Raw genomic sequence first — 14294 nt, forward strand, 5'->3', positions numbered from 1 at the left:
TATATATATATATATGTATTTTTTTTTTTAATTGACCAGAGAGGACAGAGAGAGGGAAAGTGAGAACAGCAAGTCACCTGCCGGCCCTGCAAGCAAAGCATGTCCTTGTGCCACAGAGGACAGAAGCAAGCAGCACCAGGTCTCAGCATCACGGCCTTCCCGACTTTAGCCAGGCCTAAGTCATGCACACGCACATGCCCTAAACACTTAGAGGTTTCCGGACCCAACCTGGAAACTTCCTGGTGGACTGGCCTCTCAGAGCATGTCAAAATAAACAAGATGAAAAAAACCCCTACAATTAAAACCATTTCATGTCTTCCTTCCTTTCTTCTCTTTTTTAAAGGTTTTTGCCATAAAATGAATGCATGCATTTGCTGGAGACAGACCGTGACAGTGAAAGGAAAGTGAGAAATCACCCCCAGGGGAATAATCACGCTGTAACCCCTTCTCCTCCATTCTCCTCCTGGGATTACACATTCACACGGACCCAGGGTGATTTTCTAGCTACCAGGCTCGGGACTCGAACTGCAGTCGCCCAAGTGGGAGTCCAGCACCTTAACCACTACTTGCTGGCTCTCAGAACTGAATTCTAAAGGTATGAAAGAACCTTTTATCTGACGTTTGACAATTCCTTCATTTTAACTTTATATTACAGGTCCTTCTGTTTAAATACAAGTCAGACCAAAACTTACTCCCCCTTCAAGCATCTCTACCACCATACCTAACGTGTTAATCTCAGCAGTCTTGGTGCCCACAGGTGCGGGCCTCTTCCTCCCCTTTATTTATTTAACAGCTGCTGATGCCCTCTGACCGTGACGACCGCTTCTGAATGGTGGGGCCTTGAACGGGCTCCCTCTTCCTTCAGCTACCTCTCTCGACTTACAATCAAACTATCTTAAAACAAGGGTTTAGAAAGTAAATACAGCATTTCAAGGTCATGATTAACAGAAAAAGGGAAATGCTCTAAATAGCAAAAGCACATTTAAAAACTGGGGGTGGGGGAGACCAGCAGATGGCATAATAGCTAAGTCACTGGACTCCCATGTAGTCGACTGCAGTTTGAGTCCTGGACCCAGTGGCTTAAACTCACGTCGGGCGCATGTGCTTGCGTGCCCAAGATCCTGAGAGGAGAACGGAGGAGAAAGGATTGCGATGTGGCCATCCTCCCTGGGAGGTGATTTCTTGCTTCCATCTCGTCTTTCTGGCAAGCGCATGTGCCCTAAAACAAAAACCTCTCCAAACAAAACAAAACCCTGTGGAGAAGCAGAGCCAACTGTGATGTCTAGCCACAGGAAACGGTTGAATTCACCATGACTTATAGAATGGAAGCACCTTGAAGCCCTCAGGCTCTCATAGTGGGTAGCTGAGTATCACTGCCTCTTGCATGATTAATTTTATTTATTATACCCTGTAAGGATTTACAGCTAAAAAGCAGAAAACAATTAAGTAATAAAAAAATAACAAGCATGCAAAACACTCCATTGTCAGGCTAATACTCAAAGAAAGGGTTAGTTTTATACTTAGTGGTGTTTAAAGAGCTTCTAGAAAAAATTCTTTTGAAATAAAAATAGATGCTTTTCTTCCCAGCTAAAAGCCAGGAAAACCTTTACCAGTAGAAACTAAGTAACAGGAATGACTGACCACCCCCAATGTGACCATGAAACAGATGGGAAAGCTCCAGCCTGCAGCTCCAGCGTGTCGCGACAGCGCCAGGAACCACAGTCCTGATGTGACAGGGACTGCCAGGCCAAGAGAAAATACCCAGAGCTGACCAAGGGTCCCCACAACTGCTATTAAGACTGTGGAACTGAACAGGATTAATTCCAGATACGAGTCCGGTGTCAAAGTAAGCGTCCCACAAACCATGTGCTGAGAGCCGGCCGCTGCCCTGGCTCCACCCTTACTCTAGCTCCTCCGTGGGGACCCTGGGGACAGTGGGGCCCACTTCTCCCCTCAACTTCAGTCTCTGCCGAGGTGACATGGCAAGAGGTGTCCCCACGGGCACGACGCGCAGCCCTCCCGTCAGCTCCTACTCTGACACCCGCACTAGTTCACGGGCAGCACTTGGAGAGCCCAGTGGGCCAGCCCGCAAGCCTGACCCCTGGAGCACCGCGTGCCTGTGATGCCCTCCTCTCAACGGCACTCGCGCCTGCCGGGCCTGCACTGAGCAAGCCCGACTGCACTTCCTGTGGCCTGGCTCTGAGTCATGCTGGCCTCCGAGGGGGCCGGGGGACCCTCCTGCGGACTGCTCACTGCACCTCGTGTTCCCCGGCTGCCTGCCCTGTCGCCTTGTGAAGGAAGGAGCTGTTCACATGCGACAAGTTCCTCCTGCTTTCCCGGCAGGGTCGCTGTCCCGCCTAGACAGGTGGCTCTTTGCCTGCTGCCCTGGACTTCCAAACCCAGAGCTCATGCCTGGACGCGATCTTGCTGCTGCAGAGTGCAAGGCTCCAGTGCAGCCTGCTCCCAGCTTCCCCAGTGGCACTCCGTTCACCCACACCAGCTTGCCGTCCTTTTCCAAGGAGCGCCTTTCTAACTGAGCCTGGCTCTGCCCAGCCTCCCCGCAGGGCCTTCTCTCGGGCAGACACTGTCCTGCCTCAGACGGGAGCTCCTAGAGCGGTGGGCAGCTCCGCCGTGCTGGGGACCTGGCGTTGCCTCAAAGCTGGGGCAGCAGGGGCCCTTCTCCACAGACGGGGCCTTTTGCCTCTTATGCTACGTTTCCCAGCTGCACTTACTAGGGATCAAGTATTTAATTACATTTATACAAACCGACGAGAAGCAAAAAAGCAGCGACCATCTCTGATGGTGTGACACTAAACACGATTCTCTGCGAGGCTGACCATGTGGGAAGGCCCCAGCCTGTGCCTGCTGGGCATGTGCACCCATGTCCAGGGCTGACCGACCCATTGCGGACCATGGTATTGAGACCCTGCTAGGGGGCCAGCAGGCGGTGCAGCGACATCACTGGACTCCCACACGGCCCAATGCAGTTTGAGTCCTGGACCCGGTGGCTTGAAAATCATGCCAGGTGCGTGCTCTCCCGGGGCCTAACGCAGGGACCACCACTGAGACGGTTGCGGAGTGCGGGGGCGGTGGGCCGGGGCCCAGGGCGGGGTTCATACTGGCCTCTGGTGCTGCACCCTCAGGCTGGTGTGGGAAGACTTCCCTAAAACCCACAAGCCTTCACACCAGACACGCTTGCTCTCCCTGCACAAAAGAGCTACAGCAGGAGAGAGGCAGCTCATGGTGCTCCTGCCAGAGCACTTCCTGGTGGGGAACCATGATGCAACACCCACTGGCTCGCTGGGAGGCCGTCACGCGCTCTGCCTTCGCCTCTGGGGCCACGTAGGACAATAGTAGTAAATGGGCCCTGGGAGGTCTTCGGGGAGCTCAGAGTCTGTGCAGTGCTGCCTCGGCTCAGGCCGGGCCCAGCTGCCAAGGATGCAGTACCAGAGTGCTCATGGCCCACCCCGTGTCCCTGCCCGGCCACAGCTCCTGCTCATCCACCATGCCCGCCTCCTCTGCAGCCTGTGGAGCAGAGCACGGCCCATCACCCCGTCCTGGAGGGGCAACGGTGTGCTGGCTCTAGGGGCCGGGTAAGCGCAGACGCCGAGGTCCCACACACACCAAGGGCAACACAGGCTTAAAGAGAAGCGGGCAGTGGCTGTGCCCTTGGGGCATGCGTCTCAGGCCATGCGGCCGGCCGCTGGCTCCAGGTCCTCCCGGGCCCGAGCGAGAGCGTCAGGGTATGTGTGGGAGTGGGGGGACACATGGCTGGACACCAAACCCAGGCAGGAGGACCAGGCGTTCCGAGAGACCTCAGGAACTCCTCGGCTTCCTGCCGGCCTTGGCGGCACGTGCTGCCCCCACAGACCCTGACCACCCAGCTGAGGGCATCTCTGCCACGCAACCTTGGCCCTGGCCTGCGAACGCCCTCGTAGCGCGACTTGGCCTGGCTCAGTCACCTGAAGGAGTGACAAGGCCTTTGCAGGTCTCCTGGACACACTGGAGTCCACGAGAGCCTACAGCAGGCCTTTCAAGTCTAAGAGTGCAAGCACAGGGCCAGCACGGTGCAGGACCCCCCATCGCGAGCAGCCACCGGGCATGCCCATGCAGGAGTGCAGCACCTGGCAGACTGGCGACCAGAGGGAGGCTGGCGGGGGTCAGCCGACAGCTCACCCTGGGTGTGACCTGGAGGGACCCAAGTGAGACCAAGGTCACTCCCAAACGATCTCCTGAACAGACAAGGTTAACCCTAGATTAGCCATGCTTGAGCTTCCCAAAGAGAAACAGCAGCTGGGAGTGGGAAAACCTACAGGGCCCAGTATGTGACCCTCCAAAAAAGTAACAGTCTCGCAGTCCTCATGGGGCCCATGCCCGCCCTGTGTCCCACCATGGCACGATGACTGCTGCAGTCACGAATCCTACGGAAGCCTCAGCTGGCTGGGCAGGCCACGTGCCACGCCCAGTCCATGGAGTGAGGAAGGCACAGGAGGGCTCCCAGAGGGCTCAGGAGACTCCAGCTGCCCTCTCCTGCACCTTCCCTTCCCCACAGCAGCAAGAGCGGGTGCTGGAGATGAGTGGCCAGGACCACCATGGTGACCGGTCAAGGTGACCGGGCAGCCTCCCTCATGCACTGCGCCCAGCTGAGCTGTGAAGCGGACAGAGCGGGGTGAGGGCACACAGCAGGTACTCACGGTCAGCCGCGTCCTCCCCCTGGGAGGGCTGCACGGGTGTGCTGTCTGTGCCATGCGAGGAGGGGGCAGAGCTGTCAGCCTGCGCCTTGCGGACCAGTGCTGCAAGTGGGTGATCCGGGTCCACCACCTTCAAGGGCTGGAGGAGAGGAGACACAGCCTTAGCACACGCCGGGCCCCGTGACAGGGATCAGGACCCCAGAAGAGACCAGGCAGCTGGGATGCCAGGAAGGTGCCAGACTGTCAGAAGTATGCACTCCGGGCACCTCTCGATCCAACCCTGTCCGAAAACCTATAGGATGGAACAGTCTCCACTTGCCCTAAATAGCCCAGACATGCAGATACAGTGGGATGTAATTTAAAAATTGCAACAGATGAAAACCACGTGCTCATGGAAGTGACGATATAGACATGTGGGAAATAAGGGAGCTGAGCCCTACACCACGCCACACAAAGGGAGCCCAGTACGCCTCGGGGCAAGCTAGACAGCACCATGCTGCCGGGAAGCGGCGCCGATGCCTTCCAGGGTGAACGTATGGTAGAGTCAGACAGAACCTTCACGAGCTCCTCCAGGCGGTCGCACTTCCTCGAGGCGAAGAGAGACGGGTGCAGGTAGTGGCCGTCATCGTCATCATCCTCGTCATTGTCAGAGCTGACCCCTGGCTCTGAAAGGAGAACCACAGGGCGAGGCCTGCTGTGTGACGGAGGGAGGGCAGGCGCAGACCCCAGAAGCAGGTGAAGGAGGGCACGGCCGGCACTGTCCTAACTCACCCTGGAGCCACCTGTGCGCTCCCCAGAGCACAGCAAGGCCCCAGCCACGAGGCAACTATCTCAGGCACGAACTAGTCCTGGGACTCCACACGCTTTGTTTTCACTTTTCTAAGGCAAAAATCTTACTGACTAGTGGAAATTAAAATAACAGCAATAGAAATTTAAAAAGCCAGGACCACACTTAATGTAATGGCTATGTTGCTGGACTCCCATGTAGTCAACTGTGGTTCAAGTCCTGGACTTGGCAGCTTAAAGTCATGCCGGGTGCATGTGTGTGCATGCCCAAGATCCCGAGAGGAGAATGCAGAAGGGATTGTGGTGTAGCCATCCCCCCAGAGGTGATTTCTCGTCTCTGTCTTTCTGGAGAGCGTCCGCGCCCTATAGCAAAAATACTCTCCAAAATAAATAAACAATTAAATAATAAAAAAAAAAAAGAAAGAAATGAAAAAAAACCCAACAGCCCGGCACACGGCAGGGTAAGCCGGCAGGTGCGATGCCACAGTTCTCCGGAAGGATGGTACGCAGGAAAGTGAGAGGGACTCTCCAGCCCAGGTGCGGTGCCCCACAGCGCCTTCTACCTCACCCGCCTAGAGACTTAGTCACAACTTGACGTGGTGTGCTGTTGGGGTCAGTCCCTACGCCATGGCGGACTGCAGCAGTATGAGCCACAGGGCAGACCACGAGTTCGGATCCACACTAGGCCCATGTGCAGAGGCTCAAGATCCTGGAGAGCAGGAGGACTGGGGAGGGGGTCAGTGGCCAAGACCCCATCAAGGCTGCCCCTTGTTCTCTCTCTTGCATGTGTTACCATAAACTAAAAAAAAAAGTTATGCCTTATTGGTAGGGTTTTACACTCGTTCCAGAAATTCCAAAGTCTTCAGCACAATTCTTTTTTCTCCCTTTAATTTTATGCCAGTGTGTACACACATTTACCAGAGAGAGAACCCTCTGGTGGGGAGTGGTTGAACCACAGCCCAATCCCTCCTCCTCTACACCGTCAGGACTCCAGGCTTGCATGCACACGCACCCAGTGTGGTCTGCAGTCCGTGGGGCCAGGACCAACCCAGCCAGGCCAGGCCCTCAAGGCTGCTCCTTTAGGAGTGAGCGCCTTCCTACATCCCCAGAACTGCCGTCCCCAGCCGCAGTCCCCACGAAGCCCAGGGCCACAGGCACAGAGCCTGGCTTACTCTTCTTCTCCTCACTCTTGTTCTCTGCCAGTGCGGTGTAGCGTCCCTCCTTCATAGCCTTCTGGATGAATTTGTAGTAGGGGTTGAGGTAGTGATCAAAGCGCAGGAAGTCAAACTGCGAGTTCCGGGCCTGCTTGGCTTTCAGCATGATCTCAAACTGCGCCCCCTGCTTGCACACGAAGTTGGCCGTGCGCTCAATGATGGCGTGCATCTTGGCTGTGGGTGGCTACGAGAAGATACAGCACGTTAACCTCCGCCCACTTCACCTCTGGTCACACGACTGGAATCCCAGCAACGACCCTGCTTCACTGTCGACTGTAAAGGATAAGAGGCCTTCCAGCACGAGAACCCAGTCTGCAGACTTGGTGGTGCCCCTGCCACACGGCACCCAGCTGACCACTGTACTGCCACCCGCCAAAGAGTCACCCACCGTGCAGGAACTGATGGAAGGCAGAACGTGGGCCCTTGGCCTGGCTCAGGGTGTCGGAGCCCTCTGAGGCTGTGTGCAAACTCTGTGAATGCACGCCGCTTCCCCGGAGAAGGCCCACGTTCTGGGCACCCTCAGCATCTGAACCTGCCCTGGTTCCCAGCTGAGCTAGGACTGGCGCTCGCAGTGCACAGGCTCCCTCTCACGAAGCAGCCCCTCCCACCCGACCAGGCTCTCTGGATGCTCATCACTCCCACCCCACTGCCACCCACTTTTAGCACAGCGACCCAGTCTGAAGGCAGCTCGGTGAGGTCTGGCAGAGCAGGGTGGGCTGCAGGTTGGGAGCTGCCCTATGCTGGTTCACTACCGGCTTTCAGACCTGCCCCTCCCCTCAGGGCCTGCTGCCAAGGAGCCATCCCATCACCTCACTGGCCTGGCAGCTCCTGCTATCAAAGGCCCACCAAGTGGGGCCAAGAGCTGAAGTCACACATGTAAATCACCTTAACAGTAACCGAATGATGAACACTAGGGAGTTATGTGCAAATAAAACTGGAAGTTATTCTCATTAAAAATGGGCAGTTAAGAACTCAAGATGCTTATTGTAATTTCAGGGCCTCATCCTTCATAAAATATAAATGGCTTAATTCTCAAGTTTAATTTCTAAACCAGTAGGTCCCTAGTACTTACGGGGATAAACGAATACAATTAGAGTTACTGACAGCTCCCCAGTACACCAGACCACGGTAAAGGCCCACCACACACTGAGATGTGGGTCCCAATGCAGCCCCCCCACCCCGGCTTGGATCAACAGAAGACGCACTTTAAGGTGGGGGCGTTCCACACACTCTAGTGATCAGCGATCCTTCTCCCCACCGGGCCAACTCACTGGTCTACAACTCCTCAGAAGGCAGCCTTGTGTTTCTTCTTTTAGTTTTTTCCTGAAGTTTTCTGCTGTAAGGTGTATGTGCTTGCCAGAGAAAGAGAATGGGAAAACGAGAAAGCACCCTTCCCCCCTGGAGAGGCCACACCACAACCCCGACCTCTGCGTTTTCCTTTTGGGATTTTGGGCACACGCACACGCACCTGGCATGATTTCCAAGCCACAGGATCTGGGATTCAAACTGCGCATTTGGCCGTGTGGGATCCAGCGCCCTAACCTCCATGCCACAGGCTGGTCCCAGAAAGCCCCTCTGTGATACGACATTACTGCTACAGTGGCTCAGGGAGTTGTGTGAGAAGGTTACGAGTCGAGCCCGAGCCACAAGGACGCACAAACACAAGCATCTCACAGAGAGTCTTCCAGTCCCCGGAGAGGCAGGTGGGCCTGAGAGACAAAGACCTGATTCGGAAACCCTTCTTTGCTCTTTCTCATGCAGACTTGAGAGAAACCCGTTTCTATTTTAGGTTATGCTATATGTGCTATACGCCTGTAATACCAACAGAGTTCAAAGACAGAGCCGACACTTAAATATGCATGCGCCACAAAGACTACGTGATGAAAGCAGACCGCATTTCTAATTTAAACCCAAGGGGGAAGTCTTTTGTTTAAGAGAGCTAACTGGGCTCAAGAAAGGGGCCAACACCTCCCCTCTCCTGCAGATTTCCACCTCGGCTTGCACCTCCACAGCAGGCATTTGAGAATAACATCTGCAGTCAGAAACCCACACCGAGGGGAAGTTTCCCATGGGCTCTGGAGATGGACAGAAGGCGGGGAAGCTGGCAGAGAACCCGGAGTGGCTGGGCCAGCTTTAGGGAGAAGAGAACAGAGGCCTGTCTGCCTATGCCCCAAAACACCTCGAACTGTCATAATCCAAATGTCAAACAAAACTAGAGAAGCACTAGCAGTAAGAATAGGGAAATACTTTCAAACTCTTGAGGGTGGGAAAGGTCTCCCAAAAGCAGCTTCAAAACCACAGCAGTAAAGGCGTGGAGGCCGAGGGCTCCAGCAGCACACTCTGCTCTGCACGGGGCCCTACAGAGTCACAAGGCAGAGCCCTCCAGAGCCCTGAGGGACGTTTGTGGGTGCAGGCTACCTCCTGGCAGGCACTGAGAATCCCTAGGACTTTGAAAGTGAAGCAGGCATGCTAAGGGGGCGGGCAGTGGTCAGCCCAGTTCCTTCCCACTCCACCAGCGGTTGTGCCGAAAACACACCGACCTTGAAGACACTCGTGAGGCTTCACCTCGGCAGCTGGTGCTCTGGAGTCGGCCATCAGGCTGGAGCCCAGGCTGACCCAATAGGCCCAGTGCAGGACAGCGCCCCTCCCTCGCAGCTGCCGGGAATCCAGAGCGGGAAGCGTGAGGATGGGTGAGCACCCCCGTTGTGCCTGCTCTGCCCACTCGGAATCCCTCAGGATCACACCCAGTGGCGGTACTACCCTGGGTGCTGCAGGGTCTGCAGCTTTGAGCTCACTGTTCTTGGCTGGGAAGCCCATGGGGCCAGGCAGGGTCTCAGCAGACAGGAGAGTAGAGGGGCTGAGGGAGATCCCCACCTCCCCATCCACAGCTGGCAGGTCCAGGAGGGTCCCGTTGCCACAAGGGGCTGAGAGGAGCAGGGACGCCAGCATGAGGTAGCCAGGCCCCCGCATCAACTCTGCATGCGCATCTCAGAGCCTCCTGCCCGAAGGAAGCTGAGCAGCTCTCAGCCGGCCGCCCGGCCCCGAGCACTGGCACCAAGCGGCTATGACCTGAAAGGGTTGATCTCAGTGGGTCTCTCACACACAGTGAGCAGCACGTCCCAGGACGAGTAGGGACGTCACATAACACATGTGCTCACGCTTTAGTTTGCTGGAGGCATGTGCACTTGCCAGAGATAGTCAAGAACAGAAAGAGCGAGTAGGAGGAAGCACCCCACGTGAGGGGGTCAGGCCGCAACCCCTTCCCCTCCTCTTCTCCATCCACCCTATCCAGAGTCTGGGCACGCATGCACACATGTGCCTAGAGTTTTCCAAGCTGCCGGGGCCAGGATTCGAACTGCAGGTCAGCCATGTCATGCTCCCTTCACCACGAGACCACAGGGCCAGCCCACACAAAATCCTGAATGCAAGTCTTAGGACTGCGGATCTCCAAACGATATTTCCTGCTGTAGCTGCAGTGGGACTGCCAGCACTGGTGGTGAGCAGGCCACCGTCAGCGATCCCAGCAGGTGCCGTCGGGGAAGTCTTGCCCCTCCTAGAAAGGGGGGCGGCGACACGTGCAGAGGGGGCCCGGGCTGTGGCCAGGACAGGCTGCCCGGCTGCCTGTTGTCAGAGCGCCTCCTTGGCCCTCCCTCAGTGGGCGGCAGCCCAGAGGAATCACGGCAGGGAAACTGCCAGAGCCCGTTGAGACAGAGACGGAGCACACCTGAGCCAAGCAGCCACGTGGCAGCGCCACAGAACACAGCAGAGCCCATCGAGACAGAGACGGAGCACACCCGAGCCAAACAGCTCCCCCGTGGCAGTGCCACAGAACATGGCTGCTCCTGTGCCCACGCCGACATAGCCAGCCTCTCCGTGCTGGGGAGACCTAGCGACCAGCAGGCCAGTCCCCAAGCAGGATCCACGCGAGTCCCTGGTGCACGAGCTTGTTATCTGGCTGGAACGCCTCTTTTTCTTCAGAGAAAATAGTCGTCTCTCGGCTCACTCAGATTTCTAAGGACTGTGCGCCTCAAGAGCAGGCGTGGTTCCCACCGTGCGCGCAGGAGGAGCCTAACAGGATGACCAGGGACGCGCAAGTGGTGCTCGGAGGGAGGACACGTACCAGCTCCACGTCAGGTGGGACATTCAAGCCCAACGGAGCGATGAAGGGCTCTTCATTTTCCTCTAAATTCTCAGCCTCACTTTTCTCTGTAGAGAAGGAAAATAAAGAGCTTTAGGACAACACCTGGGACCTACAGCCACCAACAGTGCAATGAGAGGCTGCTTGCCCTGCCCCTACCCCGCCGTCATCGCTGGCTTCTACGCTGTACGGCTCTTCCCTGAGTGACAAGGACAGCGACGGCAGCCCCGACAGGGCCCCTCAGCCGCAGTCAGCCTGCTCACGGGTGCACCTGTGCCCGGCATCGCCACTGAGGTGCCCCAGTGCCCAGGGAGCCTCCGGAGTGTGCTTGCTTGTCAGCTGTACCCCACCCTGATGGTCGCCACATCAGAGCCTTTCTAGGGCGCTGGTCTGTCCCACGAAGTCCCAGCCAGGCGGGAGTCACAGTAGCTAGTTCACAGGGTCAGCCGAGCTCTGGGACCAGGGCAGCGTCCCCACCCCTCCTGGCCTGTGTCCTCACTTGTCCCGAGGCAGTCACAGCACCTGCCTCAGGGTCCAGGATCACCTTCGTGGGCAGGAACACCTGGCAGGTACCTGACAAACGCCCCCTGGGGCCTTTCCTGCAGATCTGCCCATGTACTGCCAAGACCTGGCTTCCCAACCTGAGGGGCTCCGGGAGCGTCAGGCAGAACTCAGATGACCAACGACAAGGTAACTGGTTTCCTACCAAGCTGTGGAACACTGGCGTAACCGCCAAGCCTTCCATCCGAGCAAATGCCCTCTCTCCTACAAATAACGAACGTGCCCACTCCCACCTGCTCGTCCACAGTCCACGTAACTGCAGCTGCCTGCTGGGCGGCCACACGCTGTGGCTTCCAGTTCCGAGGGGCCTAAATCCCAGGACCCTGGAGGGTGACCAACTTAAGAGTACAGTACACCGCATGGGAGAGACGTACAAAACTAACCTCTCGGAGGATTTCAACACCTCATTACGGTTTTATTTCAAATATACGAGGTTAAAGAAACTTTATTTTTAAAATTTTGCCACAGGGCCCGTGTGCTCGCTGGAGTGAGTGGAGAAAATGAGAACCACCCTCAGGGAGAAGGCCATGCCGCCCCCCTCCTTCCCCACCCTCTCCCTAGCACCCTGGGCACACATGCACAGGCACCTGGTGTGCTTCTCAAGCCCACAGGCCCAGGACTCAAGTGACGCAGTCGGCCATGTGGGGTCCAGCTGCCTTAACCACACTTCCGGCTGGCTCAAGAAACCAGCGCTGAATCCTCAGAAACATAACCGTCTCCACAGAACAAATTGGTGCCTCCCAAGGAGAGTGGTGATTTGCAAGGACATTCATGAAAAAGAATTACTCGAGGGAACCAGCAGTTAGCGTAATGGCTATGTCGCTGGACTCCCACGTAGTCGACCGTGGTTCGTGTCCCGGACCCGGTGGCTTAAAACTCACGCCGGGTGCATGTGCATGTGTGCCCAAGATCCCGAGAGGAGAATGGAGGAGAAGGGATTGTGGCATGACCATCCCCCTGGGGGGTGATTTCTCGCTTTCTGTCTCTATGTCTCTCTCTGTCTGTCTGGTGAGCGCACGCGCCCTACAGTGAAAATCTCTCCAAAAAAAAAAAAGAATTACTCGATAAAACTAGGGGAGGTTTTAAGCAGGGGCCACTGTATGTAAAACTTGGGCACTGTAGACGGTGCAGCAGAAAGACGACTCTCTCCCCCACAGAAAAATACAGTTAAAAGGAACCAGCCCGAGCACTTGGTGCTGGCCCGATGAGTCACAATGTGCTGTGTACCCCTTCACTGCCATCCTCTCTAAGCAGCCGAGGTGGAGGGTGGAGCTGCTGCCTTAGCGCCCCACAACTGCAGGACAGACTGGAATAGGAAGGTACCTCAACTCTGCTTTGCAGATTTTTCTCCTGGCAAAACACCAAGTAGCAGAGTTTTTCTCAATCTCTGGGAACGAGGCCAGGGGTGTGTGTTTAAAAATACAACTTATACTCTATTTTCCCAAGATAAATAAAAATCGTTACAACTTTGTCAATTCAAATAGCTTCCCCTTAGTGTGAAGTTGATCATGAACAGAAAGGCATTCTGACTGCAAGAGCTGTTCCAACAGCGGGATTAAACGGGGCCCTTCTCCTCCCACAAACCTTCACTTATGGAGAAACAGCTTCAGGAGCACAAAATAAACCATCACAACAGACTGGGGTCCCAGCAGGTTCCAACAACAAGCTCTCCCGGTAGGCGGCGGCACGCTGAGAATGGGGACTATGAAATGTAGGGCTGGGCCCAGGCCACAAGGGCGGCAGTGGGGAGGCAGCGGCCCAGCCACACAGCACGCCACAGGCACAAGCCCTCTGGGCTCGAGACCGCAGTGCCAGGGGCTTGGCAACTTTCACGATCAAGGGGCACTTGGGCTTACTGCTGGCTCGGGGAGGTGCGTCTGTTTTTAAAGGGGTGACACTAAACCTGGCTACTAGACTGGACTGTGTTGAGCTGAATTCTATGAGGGTGTGTTTTTATTTATGCCGGTGTCTCCAAACAGCTCATGGAAATACACCAACGGCAAGGACCTCACAATTTACTGCATTAGAATAAACACGTATTTTAATTCCCTTCCCATGAACCTTGTAGAGTCCTCTCTGTTAATGTGAGTTAAACACAGAATAATGGGCTCTAAGTTTCACATGGACTCAGTCTCCCGTAAAAAGTTCACCAGCATAAGGCAAAGCACTGCACACACGCTTACAGAAAGGAGAGGAGCGACGTTACAGAACGTTAACCCTGCTAAGTACAGAGCACACCGAGGCTGCGGGTACACCGCAGCACACCGAAGACCTCAGAACCCAGTCGTTATACAAAGCGTCATACAAGTTAGCCCCCGAGTCACACGGGAACCATGGTCTGACACCGGGGTCGGGACTGGCAGAGTACAGAAGGCCAGGAGGAGAACACCTCCAGCTCTGGGGCAGATGGCGCTGCCTTGTCCCCACAACGCTGCTGATAAGAGCGCAACAGCCACAAAGGACAGTAGGTAAACAGACAAGCGTGGCAGTGTTCCAATAAAACTTTATTTATAAAACCTGCCAACTGGGCATAGCTGTGTTTACTGCTCCCTAACCTACAGGCCAGGTTTATCTAAAGATCACTGCCATGTTCCTGGAAAAGACACGTGGCCTTTCCATGCTTTGATGTTCAGCTGTGAGAGGTCGACAGCAAGCCTCGCCCTCCCGTTGTGAAACACTAAGCGACATAGAAGAAGTGTCAAAAAACCTGCAGAAAGGGACTGAAGCGTGCGTTTACTCTGCTGCAGGTAGTTTTGGAGTCACTGCAGTCCCCACAGTACGACCTCCCTGTGAGCTCGAGAGGAAAGGCAGACCCTGAACCATCGAAACCCTGATGGGGTGCACGCGCTGGATAAATGAAGGCTTTCTCTCGGTCCTGCCAGGGCACCTCCAGGGCCTCACGAC

At 55.7% G+C, this 14294-nt stretch overlaps 1 protein-coding gene across 1 annotated transcript in view; it reads right to left on the reverse strand.

Moving 5' to 3' along the window:
* Positions 1-14294, reverse strand: part of SFSWAP (splicing factor SWAP) — a gene marked incomplete at its 5' end in the record, with an annotated part of 66700 nt that overhangs the window by 48839 nt on the left and 3567 nt on the right. Inside the window, 4 exon segments of the mRNA XM_014587407.1 lie at positions 4695-4830; positions 5247-5356; positions 6650-6875; positions 10812-10897. Coding sequence (XP_014442893.1) covers positions 4695-4830; positions 5247-5356; positions 6650-6875; positions 10812-10897 — 558 coding nt within the window.

This window comes from Tupaia chinensis, unplaced genomic scaffold, assembly GCF_000334495.1.
Source record: "Tupaia chinensis unplaced genomic scaffold, TupChi_1.0 Scaffold000211_1, whole genome shotgun sequence".
In the NCBI taxonomy this organism is placed as follows: domain Eukaryota; kingdom Metazoa; phylum Chordata; class Mammalia; order Scandentia; family Tupaiidae; genus Tupaia; species Tupaia belangeri.